This window comes from Gouania willdenowi, chromosome 9 (assembly GCF_900634775.1).
Source record: "Gouania willdenowi chromosome 9, fGouWil2.1, whole genome shotgun sequence".
Classification (NCBI taxonomy): Eukaryota; Metazoa; Chordata; class Actinopteri; order Blenniiformes; family Gobiesocidae; genus Gouania; species Gouania willdenowi.
In genome coordinates this window covers 12,693,876-12,716,598 of record NC_041052.1, presented here as the reverse complement: position 1 = coordinate 12,716,598, position 22,723 = coordinate 12,693,876, and the positions used below count along the sequence as shown (strand labels likewise).

General features: G+C 36.5%; 1 protein-coding gene across 3 annotated transcripts in view; it reads left to right on the top strand.

Annotated features, from left to right (window-relative positions):
- Positions 1 to 215: 215 nt before the first annotated feature.
- Positions 216 to 22,723, top strand: part of LOC114470314 (phospholipid-transporting ATPase ID-like) — a 38,445-nt gene continuing 15,937 nt past the window's right edge. The window contains exons 1-9 of one of the 3 annotated variants that reach the window (XM_028458446.1): positions 216 to 327; positions 14,225 to 14,305; positions 14,421 to 14,479; positions 14,796 to 14,909; positions 18,196 to 18,294; positions 19,462 to 19,523; positions 21,174 to 21,246; positions 22,130 to 22,200; positions 22,574 to 22,656. In XM_028458446.1, the coding sequence (XP_028314247.1) occupies positions 14,263 to 14,305; positions 14,421 to 14,479; positions 14,796 to 14,909; positions 18,196 to 18,294; positions 19,462 to 19,523; positions 21,174 to 21,246; positions 22,130 to 22,200; positions 22,574 to 22,656 (604 nt within the window). In that variant the 5' untranslated portion in view covers positions 216 to 327; positions 14,225 to 14,262. The other 2 variants (XM_028458444.1, XM_028458447.1) reach the window with 2 other exon arrangements.

The following is a 22,723-nucleotide window of genomic DNA, read 5'->3' as shown; positions in this document are numbered from 1 at the left end:
TGTAATGTGTTTGTTGATGATTTTACATGGTTTTACTGATGATTTGAAATGTTCTTCTTGATTTTAAGCGGTTGGATGTTTTCTGGTGCACTTTTTTTTGATCATGTAAAGTATGAAATGTACTGTATAAATACATTTGTCTTGCTTTGCCTTTGTCAACTAGAGGTCATAGTTGAGTTGAGTAAACTCCTGAAAAGAGTTCCAGCCTCTGTGTTTTCTGTTGAAGGGGAGGGAGAGAGGGCTGAGTTCAGGAGGGAAACATTGGAGCTACTTTCTCTGGCCACTTGTGGAGGATTCCTCGGTTCTGTGGCTGAACCTGGACTCACGGTAAGATCCATGGCTCTCCAACAGCGGAGAACAAAGGAGGGAAGAGATGAAAGCAGAGCAGATGGAGGAGAAGCAAAGCTTTTCAGGAGATGCAGTGGAAAGTAACGGGAAGAGGAAGATAGATCAATGTAAATCATTGTTCACTAGTATGGATAGAACTAATGTCAGTGAGTTAGAGAAGCCTGAAATGTCTCTGAACTGATGTTAAACAAAGAAATGGAGTTTGTTCCGAGCCGCGACTTTGTGTCCAAACCCAAACTATTGCTTTGTGAAGAGTTGAAATGTTTAGAAGAAGCTTATTTTCTGCTGTAACATCTTTCTATCTGATTGTGGAGTACTTTACTACTTTCTGATAGCGATAAACAAAGTCATATATCGTAGAAAAAAACCTCAAATATCTTTCCGTGGGAGCAACCAGGGCCGTTTCTACCTTTTTGGGGGGCCCAGAGCTGAAAGCTGTTTGTGGGAGGGTGTCCTTTACATTTTCAGATGTTCACTTCTTTCGCTCTTTCACTTTGAGAGGAAATAGACTTATCTGGTGATTTGAAATATTGTTAACTTGGAGATCACGTGACATTGTACTTCCCAGTCAGAAAAGTAAAGAAAAACTTCCCAAATGAAGTCAAAATTATTTTATATTAACCAAAAAATGAGAGAAAACAAACAAATACAAGTGCAAACAATGAAACACACACTAATAGGCAAGACAAGGCAAAGCAAATGTATTTGTAGTGCATATCATACACAATAATAATAATACATTTTATTTGTAATGCACTTTGCATTCGATACGAGGGGTGTGTATTGCCTGCCATCTGGCGATACGATTTGTATCCCGACACATAGGTCACAATACGATACAATATATCCCGATATTAAGGTCTCAGGTGATTATTGCGATTTTATATATATATATATGACTCAAGAAACGACTAATCTGTAATTTTTTACGCCTTCATGAGAACATTATGTATGAAATATATTTTATTGGCATATTTTACACTCAAAACATTGGCTTTAACATGCCATGTGCCAACAACTTAAAATAAAAAAATAACATACAATCTGCCTGTGACTTTTAAACCAATTTTGACTTTAGTGCAACATGACTTTAGTGCAACTTAACTGAGGTATACGCCTAGAACAACAAATAAATATAATATAATATAGATTTTATTGAAAAAAACACAAGCTGGTCAACATGCCCAGGTTTCAGCGCACTTCTTTGTGTAGTTACAATGTCTATTGCAGTGGAAAATACTTTCCTGGTTAAATAAAGGTTCAAAAGTAAAAAAAAAAAAAAAAAAAAAAAATTTATATTTATGTATTTATTTTTTAAATAAAAAAAATTGATATGGATGCATTTAGAGTCGATCCGAGAATCGTGCGACGTAATATCGTGATATATCGCCAAATCGATTTGATAGCAAATCTTAAACACAACATATATTAAAAGACAGGACTAAAACAAGCATTTGCTGTTAAAAAGACAGGACTAAAAAGAGGCATTCACTGTTAAAATAAGTTTGTGTAAAAAGGTGAGTTTTAAGTCTTTTCTTAAAAGCGTTCCACCGTTTGTGGGGCCCTGAGGTGGTCTGGGAGGACAATGCTTTACATGATTAAAAAATGCAACAGAAACTATTTAACAGTTTAAAAATCAACAATAAGAACATTAAAATCAGCGGTAAAAACATTGAATCAACACTAATGTGATTAAAATTCTCCCTCTCAGTCATAGAGCGGTACGGAAAACTTTAACTTTGATTTAAAAATGTTCAGCTCTGCTGGCAGTTTTTTTCCACTTCTGTGCAGCATAACAACTAAAGGCAGCGTCACCATGTCTAATTAGTGTAATAGTTATGTTGCAGTTTCAACAAATCCTTGCATCAGCATAGTATGTTGCATATAGCAAGAAGCATCTCACAATAAGTTCTTCCAGTTAATTATTGTTATTTTTAAAGATTTTAAAAACATTATTATTGGTAATTTTTATTCTTTATTCTGTATTAATTATTTATTTGAATTCTTATTGTTTATTTGAATAGTGTATTTCATAAACAAGGCAATTAAATGTGCTTTGCATGAATATAAAGTGGAAGAGAAAACAATAAACATTTTAAAAATCAATAAAAACATAACGAAACTAACAGTGAAAACATTAAATTAACAATAATTTTTTTTTTTTTAAATCTCCCTTTCCATCATGCGCATTAGAGAAAAAAAGCGCCTTTAACTTGGATATAAAAATGTTCACATTAGATGCTGACTTCAGCTCTGCTGGCAGTTTGTTCCAATTCTTTGCAGCATAACATCTAAAAGCAGCATCACCATGTTTACTGTGAGCTCTGGGCTCCACTATCTGACCTGTGTCCATAGATCTGAGAGACCTGCTGGGTTCATACCTGACTAACATCTCACTGATGTATTCTGGACCAAACCCATTCACAGATTTATACACCAGCAGCAGAACTTTAAAGCTGCTATCCGGAGATTCTGAGAGGACGTCTCGATGTCCCGCCCTAAACAGCTCCACTTCCTCCCCCTGCCTTTGCAATCTACCATAAGCCACGCCTCTACTTTTCTGCATGCGCATCGTGGAACATAACAAGGTTGCATTGGGTCACATTGATATATGTCTATGGGTCAGGTAAGAGCCAAAATCATATTTACCTGTTTGCTGTTGTGACTTTGTTTCGTGCACAGTTCACCATTCACTTTGATTGACAGACTCAAAAACACAAAGTCAAAGCCTATTGGCTGGGCGCAGTCGGCGATTGTTTCTATTTGTATACGGGTCGAGAGGACAAAAGAGGGACATATACATTAATGTATATGAATGACCACCGGCAGTAGATCATAATAAAAGACTCGTTAGGTATTTTTATGCATTTCAAAAGAATGATACATAAACATAGATTTCTCAGAAACTCCGGATATCTGCTTTAAAGTCTATTCTGAGGCTAACTGGGAGCCAGTGTTAATACTTTAAAACTGGAGTAATGTGTTCTGACCTCTTAGTTCTGCCTTAAGACCCAAGCTGCAGCATTCTGAACCAGTGTTTTGTGTCAGAAGACGTTACAGTAGTGACAGTCTGCTGGATAACAGTGACAGTCACAGATATACATGACACCTTAACTCCTGTTTTTGGACCTGGGGATGGCACTGAGCCATGCTGAGAAGACCTTACACATAATACAAGTTGTGAGGCTGCATTGCTAACCATCTCACCAGCAAACTACCCTCAACACAAAGCGGAGGAAATTTTTATAAATCATTATGGTTAATGAGTAACTAAACCACGCAAATACCCACTTTTTCCTGCTGAATACAAATGCATTTGGGTATGAAGTCGTGTTGTTGACTGATCCTAGTCCAACGCTTCACACAAGTATTTCAATTTCGTGTATTTTGTTGTATATTGTAAGAGTGACTGCCATCTATGGGTTGAAACCCGACTATTACAATCGAACCTTGCTATTGGCTGAGAATGGTGGTTTGTGACGTTTTGGTGGCTTCTTACATCACTGTTAGCCCCGCCCTCCTATAAAAACTAGCACCTGTGGACTCTACAACCTGTGGTGAGTAGGTTGGGCTGAGAGAATTGGGAATAGAAAGCTATAGTGAGTATTAAGTAGCGAGTTAGCATATCATAGATTGATCTGTGGAGATTTTATAGTATTGACTGGGAATGTCTTCACTCCTCCAGGAACCACACCCATAATCAATACATTTTTTTTAATTCCCCCCCCCCGAGTGGCAGGTCAACCAAATCCAGGGGTTGAGTTACTCTTTAAACGTTCTTAAAGCCGTTTCTGGCTTTGGCTTGTCTGGTGTTCTGTCATTTCTATAGGTTGACGTATACAGTTGTCTTGACACTAGCGGTGGGAACCTCTGGGTACCTCACGATACAATACGACAAGTGATACAAAGCTCACGATAATGAATATCTCACAATTTGACAATATATTGGTCAGAAATCAATCCACAATAATCTGACATAACAAGAAAAAAAAAAGATTTGATGAAAAAATAAAATTTATTTATTTATTTATTTATTTAATATCTGAAAGACAATAATTGAAAAAGTGTCCTATGAACAGTGACACTATTTTAGTGCAACATTTCTGCAAATAAGTGTCAACATACCAATGTAAATGAATAAGTATCTCCAATAGTGTTTTCTGTAAATAAAAAATAGGGTCTTTCTTACCAGTGACACCATTATAGTGCAATATTCCAGTAAACAATATATTGGTTCCTTCAACAAACAGTGACAACTTTTCTGTGAAGACCTACCTGCACATTTTAGTGAAAAAGCAGTGAAAATAATAAAAAAAAAAACCTAAAATCCCCCCAAAAAAAATAATATATATAATTTTTTAAATCGGTACTCAGCGCGAGCATATCGATAATCGATCGTCCAAAAAAAAATTGCGATATGTCGCCGTATTGAGATATTGTCGCACTCCTACTTGACACTTTAAGGTTTTGTGCAGTGATGTTTTTTGACTAGGATTGTTTGATGCGTGTGTGTGACTGTGAATGGTTGTTCGTGCTGCAGTAGACTGGAGTCCTGTATAGGGTGTTTCCTGCCTTGCACCCAATGTGAGCTGGAGATAGACACCAGCAGACCCCCCCACCACCACCACCATACTGAGTGCATGAAGAAGCAGCTATGGAGAATGGGTGCAGATGTGAGAGACTGGTGCAGTTCAGGGAATGCTGTTAGTCAGAAACAAGAAATCCCTCGTGTCCTCTGTCTTATCAGAGCTCCAGATACCTTTTCCATTCAGGGTCAGAGCAGCAGACAAACTGCACGCTTAAAGTCAGCTGTCAATAAACAACCAGCTGTAATTGCATTTTGAAGTATTTGAATTTCTTCTGTGCAATGGAAGGTGCTGATGACTGATGAGTCTAATCTGTGCTCAATCTGAATCTTTAATCCCTGGTTATTGTGTTACGGAATCGTTTGTTAACATTAACATTTTTTGGTGTGTCTAGTTTAGTGTTTTTTTTAAAACTATATTCAAGTATAAACCAATAATAAGTTCTTACTGCTCTTTTCTGTCGAAGTTCCTGGTGCACAATAGTCATCCTCATATTTAAGAAGCTGCTCTTACCTTAAATTCTATCGATGAAAAGTTTACTCAGAAATGAAAATCTTTTTTTTGGTCATTTTTTTTTACATCTTTCAGTTCCAATTTTTAAAATATGTATACAGTATCAACAAAATAGCATATATGCATACATAGATGTATAATAATAAAGTAAATAATCAAATTTTCATTAGGTTAGGAATACGTCGATGCAGTTACATCTTGAAACTGACTCTGATGCTGAAACAAACCTTCTCCATGGTCTCCAAATCTTTTCAAATTTCTCATGTTGCATATGAATTTTTGATTATAATTGTTCAACACGGAACAAAGTGAATTTCTTCTTATTGTATTTGCAAAAAAGTTTAGTAAACATATAGATCCTTTAAAAAAAAAAGAAAATCTCCATTAAAATCTAAAACACATCATTGCATCTTTCTGTCTGTGTGTGGCTGAATGTTGGTGTGAAGCTATGGTTTTTTAGATAATGCATTTAATATAGCAGTCTTTCTTTGTGTTTGTTCAGTGATGTCACACTAATTTTAAAAAGTATTAATTGGGAATTAGCAACCTGTAAAATATCACTACTTAAACACAAAATACTGAATTACATCTTGACAAAAGAATTAAAATATCAGCTCGTCCAACTAAGTAGGTCATGATGGACATGGTTGTTGAGACGTCCAAATTTGGTCCTGGGGGGCTGCAGTCCTGCGTAGTTACGTAATAGTAGCTCTATCACAACTGATTGCGAGGAGATTGCTGGTTGGTTACCAGGCTTTCTGCAGTGCTGCGTAATGACAATCTATCACATTCAGATAAAGCATGGAGAGATCTAAAACATGCAGGACTGCAGTCCTCCAAGACTGAGTTTGGAATAGCTCTTCCAGTATTTCAACAACCGTCATAAAGAAGAAGGCGGTGTTGCAGCTTAACAGAGAGTAAAAAGTCTATTAGCCACTCTGAGATGATTATTAAAACGAAAAGGTCAATTAAAATGTCAGTGGGTTATCGAGTAAGAGGAGAGGAGGGGCAGCAGCTTTGTGGCCTGAGGGTCGAAGTGAATAATTCAGAGGTTGATTGTTTGGGTCTTTTGATGAAGCACTGGAGCCTCAACGCTTTGATACCGAGTTGAGTTCTGATGTCATAATAACTGCACTTCATTGTTTCTTTTGTTCATCTATCGTTAGCAGATAAAAGGTCTTTCTCTCCCTCTAGCAGGTCAATAGTTTTCACCCCTTTCTCATCTACATTAGTTCATAATTTGAGCTTCTGCATCCAACCTATGGTTATGCTGCGTGCACAAGCTCATGACTAGTAACCTTGAGCCGCTCATTGGTCTAAAACAGTTTTAGTGGCGTCCCAGCTTCCTTGTAATGACAAACTTCTTCTACGAATGTTCTTCTTCGAGCCATTAGTGAAAGTTCCTATCAGAGCTATTTCCTGCATTTGTTGAGTCATTGTGACTCATTTCTTTGCTGAAACATGAAGGTGGTTTTTGATGACATCACTAATCTTCTTTGATAATTAAAAACAAAACTTTAAAAAAAAGGGGGAAATACAGGGGAAACAATAATGACTGTAATTAACACAAAGTTAAGTTCTGATATATGTGATACAAATCTTTAAACCTCAAGAAATCTTTCATATTAAAATACAATTAACAACCTGGACACGTTGATATAAACCAGAGGATATGAAAAACAAAAACGTAATAAAGACACACAATCATACATCCATCTACACAAAAAAAATCACACTTAGTGAAACTTGCACATAAATATCTTATACATGCTTGTATTAGGGATGTAACGATTCACTCAACTCCCGATACGATTTGATTCACGATACTGGGTTCACGATACGATTCTGTCACGATTTATTTTACAAAATGGGACTGTAGAAAAATGATGACTGAAAAATATTCCTTTATTTTTTTGGGGGGGGAAAAACTATACTGTTTTCCTTTTATTTTTCATTGTCAAAATAATCCCTTGATAATCTATTCAAAACAATGCAATTTAACTAAAAATAAATCTTGAATGAAATAAATAAAGGAGTAATACAAATGAAGAAGCCTATTAATTTAAATTCTGGTTCTATAGTAAACAATGCAAAACTGCATAATAGTACTTTTTCTTTTTAAAAGTGCGACTGAAAATGTATTTTGTGCCTTAACAATTTGACTTAAAAAAAAAACAACACTCATTTCACTGTATTTAGGTCAGATATTTGTTTGGACCAGCAGATGGCGCTGGTAACCCAGTGGTCGGTTGCCATGCAGATATCTTGCAGTGAAGAAGAGATGCTATGCTAGCAGACAGAGCTAATAGAAAAACGTAACTTTTACAGATATTCACGTAATATTACAGATATTTTTTGGTGCTAAAGGGGTAAGGAACCATTTATGAACATGTTTAAAAGTAGAAGGCGGCCAGAAAGAAAGTATTAGCAGATTCCGCCTGCCTCCAACACATCTGGATAGCGCCTTCTGCTGGTTAAAAAAGTACTGCGATTCAATTTTCACAGTATTGATGTGAATCGTGATACCTATGAATCAATTTTTAACTGCCTTACAATTAATCGTTACATCCCTAGCTTGTATACAATGTAACTTATGCAATAGAGAGAAGAGAGAGAGAGAACCTCCCACAACTTAACAACTTATTTTGCTATAATGTTCATGTAAGGTTCTCATAACTTTTCTAAGTCCCTTTGTTTTCCTTTGCCAATATATGTTAGTCTTTCTAGTCCAATGCGTTCTGAAAGTTCTTTGATCCACTGTTGTATTGAAGGAGGAGTCCAGTAATTTATTTTGCTTCTTTGTTCTTGAAAAACCTCCTGGGTATATTCCTCGTATGCAAAGTTTGGCAGAAAGGGGAATCTTCACTTTAAAAACGTCTGATTGACATTTAAGCACGTCATTCCAGAATTGTAGTATACAGTATCTCTACACTCCCATACACAATGTATACTGTAAGTGTCCCTTTGTGATCTCGACATTGAGTACATGTGTCTGGAATATTGCTGGACATGTGATGAAGTATTTCAGGCATTATATAGACCCTTGTCAACCATTTGTATTGGAGTAACTTTAGTCGTGTATTGATTGTTTCTTTTTGAGCCCTCAAACAAGCTTCATTCCAATCTGATGTTCACGTATGTCATTTCTCCAAGCATTTAATTTATCTATTGTAGAATCTGGTGAATTAGACCTGATTAGATACTAATATAATTCTTATTGTTAAAATCCCCCAAAAATTCTGGTCCTTCCAGATCAAACTGAGACATTTTTGATCAATGAATTGAAAAGAGGACACTGGACTCTAATGTTTCTAACACAATGTAATGTCATATCTTTAAAATTAATTAATTAGCAAGATTCAACATTTTTTGATCGACTGTGAGTGTTGCAGATGCAACTGAAGAGCGCAATTACCACCTCCATTCACCCCCTCTATCATCTCAATGAGTTTATCAATCTAATACCAATTTTATACTAATCAAGTTATGTTTGTAAAGCTATTTAGGTAAAAGTGAATAAGAACAGGTCGCATCTTCAAATAAACCTAGAAATGGAACAAAAGGTTGTTGATCGGTTATATATACACTTTTTTATGATGAATGTAGGACTGGAATATAAGATTGAAATCTAAATAATCAGATTTGTGGTTTATTTAACAGATTGCACTCCCCTTTTTTATTAGTTTACACACAGAACAACAACGTCTTCTTGCCTTTCATAATAAGAGCTCCCAGTTGGTGCAATTCTTCTATATAGGTTTGCATTCCATTTTTTGGACTCTGTTCGAGGTATCTTCAAAGGGGACAGCTATTCTTTTTTTAAGATAGGATAACCGAATTCGGTGTGTGGCTTCAGGGTATCTTGATAGAGTTCGAAAATGAGAAGCGCACAATTATTTTTTTCTGGAGTTATTGCCCTTGTTCTGTGTTTTGGACTCTGTTCGAGGATATCTTCAAAGGGGACAGCTTTATTTAGAAACCATTTAAGATAGTTAGTAATTTTATATTTTGATGTGATAATATTTTTTTATGAACACATCTAAGTTCTTAGATTTAGGACTTTTAGGAATAGGTTTTGAGTTATAATGACTATGACTATGTCTTCTTCTTCTTCTTCTTCTTCTTCTTCTTCTTCTTCTTCTTCTTCTTCTTCTTATTATTATTATTATTATTATTATTATTATTATTATTATTAATAATAATAATAATAATAATAATAATAATAATAATAATAAAATCATCATTATTATTATTTGCAAGTGCAACAGAATTGTATGATGGGTTGTGTTCCAGCTGCCAGTCTTCTCTGTCTCTTTAGGAGCCAGATTCAGTGGCAGACGTAGATTTGAATAAATTAATGATTAAACTGAAAGAAAAACAGAACAAGTACAAAGTAAAGACTATTAAAGTTACAAACCAAAAGTCAACACACTGATTGACAAAACTGAGCGACCAGGAGAGGAGAGACGTCACACAGACAATGATTCAGCAATTATTCTGTGTTCAAACATTCAACCAACAGTGAGGAAGGATCCTGACATGTTCTCCCTATGTGTTCATGAGTTTTACGATTATTATTCCCTAGAATTGTCAATGGATTCAAATAATCCTGTGCGTGCTATTTTAAATGTCAGTCCCTCCCATCCTGTTTTGAAACCCTCTCTCGTGCTCTGCTACTTCAAAACAGGACGCTCTTATCAAGAGCATGGTTTGCTATTAGACAAAACACACAGAGGGGAACATACTGAGGACTCTGTGAAAAGCTGCAGCTGTGTTGGTTGGGTTATCTCCGACTCTTGGTCACCATCTGACTGCTGGACCTGTGGAAACTATTACGCCACCCTCCTCTTGTCTTTCCCAGGTTTACAAGTATAGCTCCCGGCATCACAAACATGGATTGCATCAGTGAGGCAATCAAGACTCCAACCTTGTATGTTTTTGAAACAATAATGAAGAAACGTGAGAGTAAAACTATTCCATTTGAGGATATTTGATACAAATGGAGGCACAGGCACACATGTGGTGCATTGAGCTTCAAAACAGACGTCTCTTTGGCTAACAGAGCACTGTTCAGTAGAGAAACCAGAGATTACGTGCTGTAGGACAAGACAGCCATTCATCAGCCTGACCTCTGACCCCTTGAGCCAGACACAGGTGACACTGACACTAGACTACTGTTATACACCTTTGTCTCCCAGAAACAACAGAAAACCAATATTTGTGGATGCTTGAGGAGTAAAGCTGTCCCTGTGTGTGCACAAGGATAAAAAATCCCACATTTCTGCTTATTACCCATTTTGTGAGGCATATATTGACAGCTTAACATCTGAAATTTGAGTGCTCCACCCACTTTTTTAATCTATTTATCCCAAAAAGTATCGATATGTTCTCAGATTTACCTACACTCCCATTTAAGTACATCTTAAGTTCAGTTCTTTTCACAGATTTTCTGCCGATTTGTGTGATCAACTTGAACTCAAATGAACTTCTAGAAAGGTCTCGACTCAGGGTTCAGTCATCTTAGACTGATTTTTCATCCTTGCTTTGTGAAAGCCACATTATCCTGCAGAAAGAAGACAAAAAGTGCTGTTGGATGAAAGTTCTGACTCTGTCGTCTGCAGCAATGCAGGGATCTATTAGTATTACATGTCGATGCAACATCTACATGGATGACAAAACCCATGATTTCCCAACAGAACACAAGTATTGCAATGAGAATGAGAGGCGATTTAGAAGCTGCATCTGCATTTATTTTTTTATTTTTTAAATGCACTTTAAAGGAATCCTCCACTGTTTTTACAAGTTTGGCCTAAAATCTTTAAAATGTTCTTTTTAGAAGATCTATGCTTAACAAAACGCATTATTATGCACCATATTAATTTAAAATTGGTTTTTAAAAACTACTTTACAGTTTTAGAGCCTGTGTTCCGCCATCTTGAAATCACGTGATTGATGACATCACACGGCCCACTGCCTGGAAACATCTCATTGTTTTCTATTGGAGTGAAACATTCAGCCTGCTTTTTAGATCATTTAACCAGCTTTCTTGGTCCAAATGACAACTTCTACTGTTTTTAGGTAAACAAGAGGTTTGGACCAAAACTATGGACCAAAACTCATATCTATGTATTTTTTTTTCAAAATGGCGATATACGATATAAATTTTGATATTTTTAACTCAAAGTTTTACTAGAAAAACAATCCTTTGTTAAATTTGCTGATGAAAAATTCCACTCAGGCACATTTATCAACAAACAAAAACACAATTTGTGACATTTAGTGAGTTCTGTAGTATGGCTTGTTTAGGGGAAGGTCTGGATTAGGACAAACAAGTATTTGAATACAAAATAAGCTATAAGATGAAAATATATTGATATTGGCCATATTGTAATTTTCTATATCGCCATATATATTGCCCAGGCCTAAGAGCAACTTGTAGTTACATTCTTAAAAGACATTTGTACAAATATGGTGCCTAATAATGCATTTTGTTTGGCATAGATCTTTTAATAAATACATTTGAAAGTTTTTTGGCCAAACTTGTTAAAACAGTGGAGGATCTTTTAAACTCACGCTTGGGGCGTTGACCCCTTTTGACAAATTGTGACATGGTGATTACTCAAGGAACTGTTCCATTCATATAACTCTAACTGGTTTAATGTGGTTAAGGACATTCAATAGTTCTGATCAAAGCGTAGACTTCTCACTTTTAAGGTGTATCTATTGTTTAGCTGGAAGAAATGCGTGGATCTGTGGTAATAAGCTGCTTAATATCTTAACTAACTAAAGCCATCATGATGATGATATTCAAAGTTACTCAAACACTAGAATTTCTCTCAATGACATACGTTGGGGTACAAGTAGGTTCTTTGTATTCAGTCAGGCTGGAAAGTCTCAGCCGGTGCCAAATTTAGGAATGTTACCTTAGATCACCCAACCCAACCTTTAGCAGTCTGACATTTACGTTTAAAGCCTCGTAAAGACCTCATGATGACTGCACGGCATTAAAACATCCATTTTCCTCTTTCATCAGATGGGAGACGCCCACCAAAGTGTGTCAGAGCTTCAGTGTCTGTCTTTGGAATAAACTGTGGGGCTCATTTAGAACAGCTGTATTGTGAATGAGGGAGTTTGTTTTCCAGGTTTTATGGTCGGAGCGTCAAACAGGGGGTGGGTGCTGCTGCTGTGCTCAGTAAATATGTCTATATAGTGTATTTCCATGAGATCAATAAATGCTTTTTCAAGAGAGTCCTGAAAGCAATTACCTCTAGGGGACTTGCTCAAGATCTCATAGTGAATTTGAATCGACAACCCTCCAGTTACAAGCCCACTTCTGTAACCACTAGACCACCACTGCCCACAGTTTGTTGAAACAGGATTATTTTATGCTGTAGAGGCCATTTTATCACACTTCTGACAATAGGAGACAATATTGAGCTACATTCTACATAAGAGACTGTATTTACTATTGAAGTAATCACATGAAAGTGGCATTGGTAATTTTTTTTTTACTAAATTCCACTTTAAATTCCACTCATTGTTTTGAAACTCACTGTTCCACAAATGAAAAAGCATATGACATTATGGGGAGGGTACTTATGATATGAAGAGGGGGTACACATGATTAGACAAATATGCGAAGGGTGCACACGGGACAAAAAAGATTTTTAGAGCTTAGTTGTAGTCATCTTGTCAACATAAGATGCTGTGATCATCACTGTTAGTTATCAAGTAAAATGACTCCATTTGGGTTAAATACATCTTTACTTCTCAATTCCTGAAAGTCAAAACTGAAACAAAAGTAAATTTGTCATCTTTGAATATTTGTTGCGCAACTTTCCCAGCATTCTTTGCAGTTTTGTGGTTTCATAAAGGGTTATTAAGAAAAATGAAGTGTATTTGCTTTTAGATTTTGTCATTCAGTACAAATTACATTGTGTTTAAGATTCATTCCTGTATTCTTCCTGCTTTTACCGTTATTTGCAATCGAGTCCCAAGGAATGACATCCTGCAAGGAAACCTTCACCATTAGTGTTCGACAACATAATTGTAATTGTCAATGAAGACATGTCACACTGCACATTTGACAAAAAAATGACTGTCAGATATTGATAATTCAATAAAATATAGATGCAACTATTTAACTCAATGTATGTTTGATTTAAAAAAAGAATATTTAAATATTTGAATATCTAAAAAAAAAAAAATACAAAAGAATCATAATGACACTCTTACTTTTTTTAGAAAATGGCAGATTGTTACCAAATCCTAAAGTAAAAGTAAATGTGAACATTATGTCATTTCTATCTCATGCTAAAATAACCCTAAAGTTCAAAAAACCACAAAGCAGAAAATACTTTGCTGTATGTACAGCACATGTGGATAACATCTGACCTGCATTCCACTTCATTACATTCAGCAACCACAGTTCTCATCACTAAGATGGCTCCGCCCACTTCCTGTTAGGGTTCCTGGGTGACTAAAGAAGTGAAAGTCTGGTCTAAGGGGGGAGCCTCCCTCTGAGTCAGTCTGTCCTAGATGGGAAAAAAACGTGAAGGGGCCTCACGTCTGATGTAAGAGAGAGTAAGGCCTTCAGGAATGACACGAACTAAAAAACTAACTCAGAGCTCCTAAAGCCTTTGACAGAACAACACCTCAAATTTACATACAAAGTCCCACCTCTCATTTAAAAGGCTTTGGTTGGTTTCCTGGTAAAATAAATCTGTGTCTTTATGTTTTCATAATAGTAGTATTTGTATTATTCTCCCTCCTCACAGATCAGTATGATGGACAGATAGCAGCAGAAGACAAGAAGATGTCATTCTTTGGTCTGGACTGTGTCAGGAAGAAAGAGAGAGGTAAACCCAGGCTTCGATTTTAAACACAAAAACATGCATAGATTACATGTGTTTGGATTTTGATCATTTTTAAATATATATATAATGTTATTAAGACTTTTTTTTTCATCTCTAGAGCTGGAGAGGAAACTCAGAGCAAACGACCGAGAATACAACCTTTCCTTCAGATACGCTGTAAGACTTTCACTCACATCACATAAATATGAGGGAATTATTCTCTTTGGGGCAAACCACAAATACTCCTGTAGATTTTATGTTGAATTTCAGGGCACTCAAAACTAGTGATAGACCAATATATTGGCCGGCTGATATTATTGGCCGATTTTTTTGTTTTTTACGTGCATCAGCATCGGACGATGCGGGCTGCTGCATTCGCCGATCCGCATTATTTACAGAGAGCAGAAAACAACCAATCTGGCGGGGGGATGTTGATGACTATGTCTTCTTGTTTTGATTTTTGACCCTTTGTTATTCGTTCTTTACGTGACAGACAAATGCCATCAAAACCTCCAAGTACAACTTCTTCACCTTTCTACCTCTCAACCTGTTTGAGCAATTCCAGAGGATTGCCAATGCCTACTTCCTCTTCCTCCTTGTGCTCCAGGTAGGATAAAAAAAAATAATAATGCACTGACGGTGTTTAATACAAACTTTTGCACAAGAGAATATTTTCTCCGTCTTTTATTGTTGGGTACTACAGCCAAAGTATGTCTGTGTTTTTGTCTTTTTGTACTGCTCTCACAATATAGGAGTGAATAAGGTCAAGCAACAGCATGAAAGGTCAAAGTGAAGTTTTTAGTCTGCTGTAAGCAACTAAAACTGCTGCTTCTGATGTTCCGAGTGTTGTTTTAAATGATCTTGTGTTTTATTATCCTTATGAAATAAAATGTACTTACTTACTTTCTCATCAGGGCAATCCTATTAATTTAAGATGGGAAAGCAGAAAAGTTAAGATTTGGTCCAGATTTAGTTTTGTTTTTTGTTTTTTTTTTTTTACTTTGCACTTTTCAGAAACATGTGCACGCAGTGCCAGGATTCAGGAAAACCCTTTGCAGTTCCAACAGCCGCTCATTTTTCATCAAACTTTTTCAATAAAGGTTACACTTTTGGCCCCTTCTGTAAAGGGGGGCAACAGAAAAAGTTTGATAACCACTGAGCTAATGTATGACATCTTTAACACAACCCAGAACATTGTCATATAAAATAATCACTATGTTTATCCAGATTTGTTCGTTTGTGTTTGGGTTAGTTTGGAAATAAGGGGTATAATGTGAATACACACTAAGTCAACCGGGAATTGTATGTTAATGTAGATGAAAGCGATTAGAATCAATTGGGAAAGCGTTTTCGTAGAATGAACAGGATGATGTGCTGAAGTGCAAACGACTAAACTGAATTTTTTGAGAGGTTTTTCAAATAGTCTAGTCCAAACTCGCACTTTTTTTCGAAGTTACTCTTCAAGATGTTTTACAGACATGTTATCTTTCACAACAGTTCTGCATTTCTCTCTCTTTGTGGGTGTTTTCAGCAAACAGGATGTAGATGTACAAGCTCAATATGAATATGGGAAGTGTAAAAATCCCATTCAGGAAGTTGCCTCATTGTGACACAGTGGCTGTTTTAATCATAAACACAGCAGAACCCGAGCCAGAAGTGCAGTTGCGTATTACCACTTGCTCTGTTTGGGATGTCCAACATGATATTACCCACAATTACATGCAGTGCATAAGGTACAAGGAGTGTGTATAGAAATGTAAATGTAAATTACATGTACAACATGCAAGAAAAACCCTAAACTTGCAACCCTGTTGATGTCCTTCACAGCCCCTTAGTGACTGATTTAATGTGAGGAATGTAAGAAATCAATGTGTGAAGGATCTCTGGGCTCTTTGTATTTGTATAACTAATCAACAATTAACTACAACCCACTAAATCTTCCTGTAGTTTTAAGAAATCAATGTGAGCATGTAACGCTATGACACAGGTGACTGTGTCTGTGGCAAGTCTTGGACTTTAGCTGCTGGCCTATTATCAGAGGGGAAACAATCTGATAAAACATCAGTGAAATATAAAAGATGAGAGACAATTGGAACTGTTAAAGAAAACAGCAATGGACCAAGAACTGCAGAAGAAACAGGATAACCACTTGACCTCAGAGTCTGTGGGATCTACTGAACCAACTAGGACCACCACCGACCTCACAATACTCCTTTAAACATGAATAAAAAGAGGTATTACTCAGTCTTGTCCAGGTGGGAGTGTTGCAGAGATCAGTGGAGCTGACGATTCAAGAGTTTCTTTGTATTATGTAGCTGAACAGAGTCCAGTCTAAAGGACAAGAGGTCAAGAAAGGACCTGTCAAGTGATGGAATGTGGAAAATCTTTGGTAAGAAGAGTAAACACTGGGGGTGTGACGATACACAGAGTTTATGAAACAATACCATAAATGGTACATGGCTCCGCAAAATGATACAATACACTTTTTAGAAAGGAAAAAAAACCAAAACAAATGTCGTTGGAACAATAACCATGCCTGTATTTGACTTTAAATCTGGACATTCTTACATACTTACTCCAGGTATGACCTTTTCAACTCAATAGAAAGATAAAAAAAAAATGAAACAAACCATAACAATCTGGTATGTGGTAGATCGAGTGTGTTTTGTTTGCCCCTCCCCGGATACAACTCTGAGCTGTGACGATGCATCTATTGCAGTGACGTGCAGTCAGTGTCGGCAAGGTAGGCAGTGCCTACCTAAGGGTGAATTGATATTTTGATTATTTGTTTTAATTATAATATAATTATAAATTATTTGTTTTTCCATTTTTGATAGCCTACAGTACCTATAAGTTTGAAAGTGTCAGCATTTTGTTCTTTTCATAGCACAAATGACTAAACATCGCTATTTCCTGGTACGGCAGAGATGCTGCACAGTCTCACTCCGCTGTAAGGCAGGAGGAGGCCACACCCCCTCCCAAAAGCACATTGCTGCTCTGCCTCTGTTCCCATAGCGAGTTTTTATGTGTTTGCGCATGCGCAGTCAGTTCCCCAAGATGACAACCATTTACGTAAATAAGCAGCTCTCTACGTTGCCTTTGGACGTAACCGCGCTATGCTAAATGCTATACGTACGTTCAGAGTGCATTACAATTCTACTGCTACCCACCAGAGGATTGTGGGGTGTGTGTGTGTGTGTGTGTGTGTGTGTGTGTGTGTGTGTGTGTGTGTGTGTGTGTGTGTGTGTGTGTGTGTGTGTGTGGTCTCAAAGGAGCATAAAAAGCCCTTGTTTATCTTCCGGCCAGAGTAAACAAAATGTTTTATGTCTTTAGCATCTTAAAATGCTTACATTTCTTTTGGAAATAACACTATAACACTTCCCTTTACCTAACCAATGCATGTGTGGTGGTAACGAACTGATGATTTCAAAACATGCACTTTATCCATCAATATAAACATTTGCACCATGCAAAGCAAAGTATAAATGTGTAGCACTGTCGTGGATTGAGCTGTAGACTTTCAACATAATGTCTAGTCTGCCATCCTCTGGAAGCCTCCTCAGCATGTCGGCCATCATCTGTTTTCAATGAAACACACACACACACACACACACACACACACACACACACACACTGTAGGAAAAGAGACATGTCTGAGGTTAGCAGCGGACCAATCACAGCCGATGTGGTCTGCGTCCGTAGTCAGGATTTTTGGGAGGCACGCGTAGGGGTCTGCGTCGCCGCCGATCCAAATATCTCAAATGCTTTTTTTTGCTTTGGAAAAGTGTTTCATCATCCCGTCACTTTACTCCGTTCCCACCTACGAACAGAAGATGATGCAGAGCTTTGGTAAATGATGTCCCAGCTAAGAACCCTCATGTCTGTGCTCGTAGGTGATTCCTCAGATCTCCTCTCTGTCCTGGTTCACCACCGTCGTGCCTCTGGTCCTCGTGCTGTCCGTCACTGCGGCCAAAGATGCAACGGATGACATTGTAAGAATGAACTGGGATCGCTGTGCAAAAGATGCCTGAATATAGCTTCATCTCATGGATTATTTTGCTTTATCTTTGCTTTAATGTTGAAACATCATTGATGCCATGCTGCACTTTGTTTTTGGGGAAGAACACAGCACAATTTGGTCATTTTTTCAACTTAAAAACATACAAAATCTTTTCACTAGTCTGGAACTTTACAGAGAAGAAACACAGGCTCTGTGTGATAAGAGATAACTTAAAGGAAATGGTTTTGGGACCTAAGGATTGTTAGATAGTTAATAGCTTTTGACATTTATTGATTTATTTTCATTTTTTTTCCATTTTATTATTATTATTATTATTATTATTATTCCCTAATTGTAAGATACACTGCTATTGTGTTCATGTTCGAAATAAAATTAAATCAAATCAAAGAGACAGTGGTATTCTATATAAATATATAATATGATATATTTTACATTTTTGTCAAATATGGCAAAATTGTTAAATTTGACATGTTTCACCATTAGTTAAAAGTTGTTTATTAGTGGCTGGTAAAATAGGAACGTGCCAATTTTCTATATGAAATGTAATGAAAATGAAACAATTGCATAAGTTAGGAGAAGTAAAGTGTTTCTCGTTGAAACTTCCCCATTTCCTACCTTTTTAACACACTGCTAGCCTAACATATTATCTCACCCTCTAATTAAAGTGAAAATGTGAAATCTTAGTATTTAAGAATGTATTTTCTTACTGGTAGTGATTCAGACTACAGTACCTATGAAGTAGCTCACAGTTTCAGAAAGAAAGAGAAATCAAGCTTTTACACCTTTGAATGTTTATGGATCAGAGACAACATTTGGCATTGAGAGAGAACATTCATGGAGATGGTGATGATTTACTGAGATCACAAACAGATTTAATGCGCAGAATATTATCTCGCTGATAGCCCTATTTAAACAAGGATTTTGTACACAATGAAATGTTGGAGGTGTTAGTGGAAGAGAAGAATAAAAATGTTTTTGAATAACAGCAAAAAAAAGGGGGGAATGTGGAAGAGGAGAAAGAAAATATGTGAGTTTGCCTGTGAGAAAGTCCATGTTGTCACGCAACGAAAAACATTAGACGTTGCATGAAGGTTTTGTTCTGGTGTTAAAAAAAAAAGATTGGTTTTCTGTTTTCCAGAATCGACACAAGAGCGACAATCAAGTAAACAACCGCAAAGTTCAAGTGCTCATTGATAGAAAGTAAGTGTGTGTGTGTGTAGAATAGTTTTTTTTATGGAAAGTATACATTTGATCCAAAATGACACACACATTACCGGTCAAAAGTTTTAGAACACCACACTTTTTTTCGGTTTGTTTTTTTTACTGAAAATGATTCCGTTTATTGTGTCATTGCACTCTGACATGAAAGCAATTTGAGTTGAAAAAGAAATCATGGAATCCATGTATGCACAAAAATGTATTCTGAACTTTTGACTCATCAAAGTACAAGACTTCCGGGAGCCGAGACCGAGACCGAGACCATAAACATTTTTTTTTAAATTTAAAAAAATATATAAATAACTAAAAATATGACAAGGTTTGACAGTTAAATAACATTCTGTCTTTAGTTTTAGTTTCTTTGAAATACATTTGATGGACAAAAAAGGTGCCTGCAAAAAATTAACTAAAATATTAAAACTACTACTGCTACTGATAAATTCACAATTATTCTACATATTTGAAAACAAGATTTTTATGTCAGCTGAATGTACATCAAGTGTTTAAAAGCATTTCTGCCAAGAAATAACATGGCTGGTCACCTACACACTGCAGTGTTTCCTCTTTGCTGTGCTTTTACTAATGTATTCTTTGTGCTTCGTGAAACTAAATTTCACAAGCAACGAGTTAGCGGACATGTTTAGCTCCCGCTTCTCTCTCCTGCTTGTGCTGTCATTACACGGGGTGGATTAAAGAATGAATAAAGGATCTTTTTATCCCATTCTTCTCCTTGTTATTATCACATTATAAAAAAGTTTAAAAATAGCAGGAATTAGTGCTGGTCTCGATCGGTCTTGAGGGAAAATCCCGAGTCCGGGCAGCCCGAGTCGGAGACGAGACCGAGACCTTTAAAATGTGGTCTCAAGACCAAGACCGGTCTCGACTACTACAACACTAGTTCCAACACTGCTTTTATGCAGACACGGGGGGTTGTAAGTAATCAAGAAAAGTTGGAACACCTGTAGAAATTAGTAGCACCAGCTTTTAAGGCTGATTCAACCTTCATTTCTGCAGAACAGCTTTAAATTGTTAACCCACTTCATGGTCCCTGAGAAAATTCTATTTGTATCATTCTGAAATGTACATTATTTTTCTGTTTTGGGTAATGAAACCTTTGTTTTTAACCTCTGGCTGTTCAGTACTTACCTTTGTACCATTTCAAGCTATTCATTGGACTTGCATGACTTGAATTGCAAAAAATAACTGGAAAAATGAGGGTGTTATGAAACTTTTGACCGGTAGTGTGTGTGTATATATATATATATATAAATACATATATAAAGAACAGTAATAACTTCTATTTATGTATGTTATACAATAATATACACATACACTCAGGTACATAATGATATAACTGTTTTAATGTGGAACAACTGCTTGGCCCCAACTGTTGGCAGGCCTTAAGAAATGTAAAAAATGTGTTTTCCTGCTAAGGTCAGAGAGCGAGTACTGTGTATGTTTAGCAGACGGAGGCTCATACAGGAAAGTGGTAGAAGGCAGAGTGACTAATATTAGGATGACCTTAGTGCTCAGGACAGTTTTCTACTAGCAAAGGGGGAAACGATGACCTCCAACAGGCTGTACACACACACACACACCATGACTAAAAACACAATCCGTTCATGTCCTCAGGCTAAGCAGCGAGAAGTGGATGAACGTCCAGGTTGGAGACATCATCAAACTAGAGAACAACCAGTTTGTCACTGTGAGTCAATCCCAGTTTTAACCTCCACTTGTGTCTTTTATCTTCTCCAGGTCTCATTGAATATCCAATATCGCTCCAATACCAGCAAAAAACAAAACAAATACCAAATATTTCAGTCATCTAAAATGTCAGATATAATATGTATTGTTTTTTTTTTTTATTGGAATTAATGAAGTTATCTTTCATTTTTTAGTTTATTTCATTCAATTGTAGAATATAGTTACCTTTTAGGGGTAAAAATGTATGTAAACCATTGGTTAATAATGAATTGGTCAGTTTTTCTCATACCTATCTATTGTTCTCTGTTTGAATAATATCACTTACACTAACAACACCACAAAATAAGCAATAAAAGTATGTATGATTTGTGTTGATATCATATCATATCGATGCCGGTGTCAGACAATGATAAAGGACACAATATCAATATCGTATCGTAAGTGAATAAGTTGTAGCTGGACACCCCTAACTCCATCTATATTGAATGAAAGCGTCTATTGCAATTTATGGTGCCTTTACAATGAGTTATATTGTTTTTTTTTTTTTTTTTTGTTTTTTCAAATCTTTAGATGATGTGTATTTTATTTTAAATAGTTAGTTTATATTACTGCTTTGGTTCTGTCAGTGTAAACGTATTTATTTAGGTTTTTGAATTGTGACACACTGTAACCTGGAATTAATTGAAAAAAATAAAATGTACACCTTACTTATGTTTGTTTGTTTTAAGCATTGGGAGAGTTGACGTGATAGTTGAGAGTCCCATGATCCATCTGTGATTGGTGGTAGATAAGTTGGATACTGTGTCATGGAGTGTCTATTGAACTCCGTACGGGGAATTCTTATTCCCAAAGCATGAGGAATAATGAAGCCTTTGTGTTTTCAGGCAGATCTCCTGTTGCTCTCCAGCAGTGAACCACTCAACCTTGTGTACATTGAGACTGCAGAGCTGGACGGGTCAGTCTGTTCCCATGTTTAAAAACACGTCTTTAAGTTCAACATATTATAGAGATATTGACTGAATATAGGTTACTAATATTTACATGCGTGAATGTTAGATAATGTCTGTAGATCAGCGATCATTGTGATTCATATAATGACTTGTGTGTTGTACTTATGCCCATTTATTTTTATGACCCCTTTTCCTCTGGGGATTTTTAGTTATCGTGCAGCCCACACTGTATGAGTACATGTGTGCCCGTAGCAGTGAATTCCTCTAATGCATGCATTCTTTCCCTCTGTGCTGCCTGTCACTGTAAAATGATGTCATAAAAGCCTAAAATAGAAGCACTGGAAACCTTTTCTTTTCCTTTCTCCACCTCCACCACAGAGAGACCAACCTGAAGGTGAGGCAGGCACTGACAGTGACCGGAGACCTGGGAGATGATATCGAAAAACTGGCAGATTTTGATGGTAATCCATTCATCCATCCATTCATCCATCCATTCGTCCATTCATTTATTCATCCATCCATTCATCC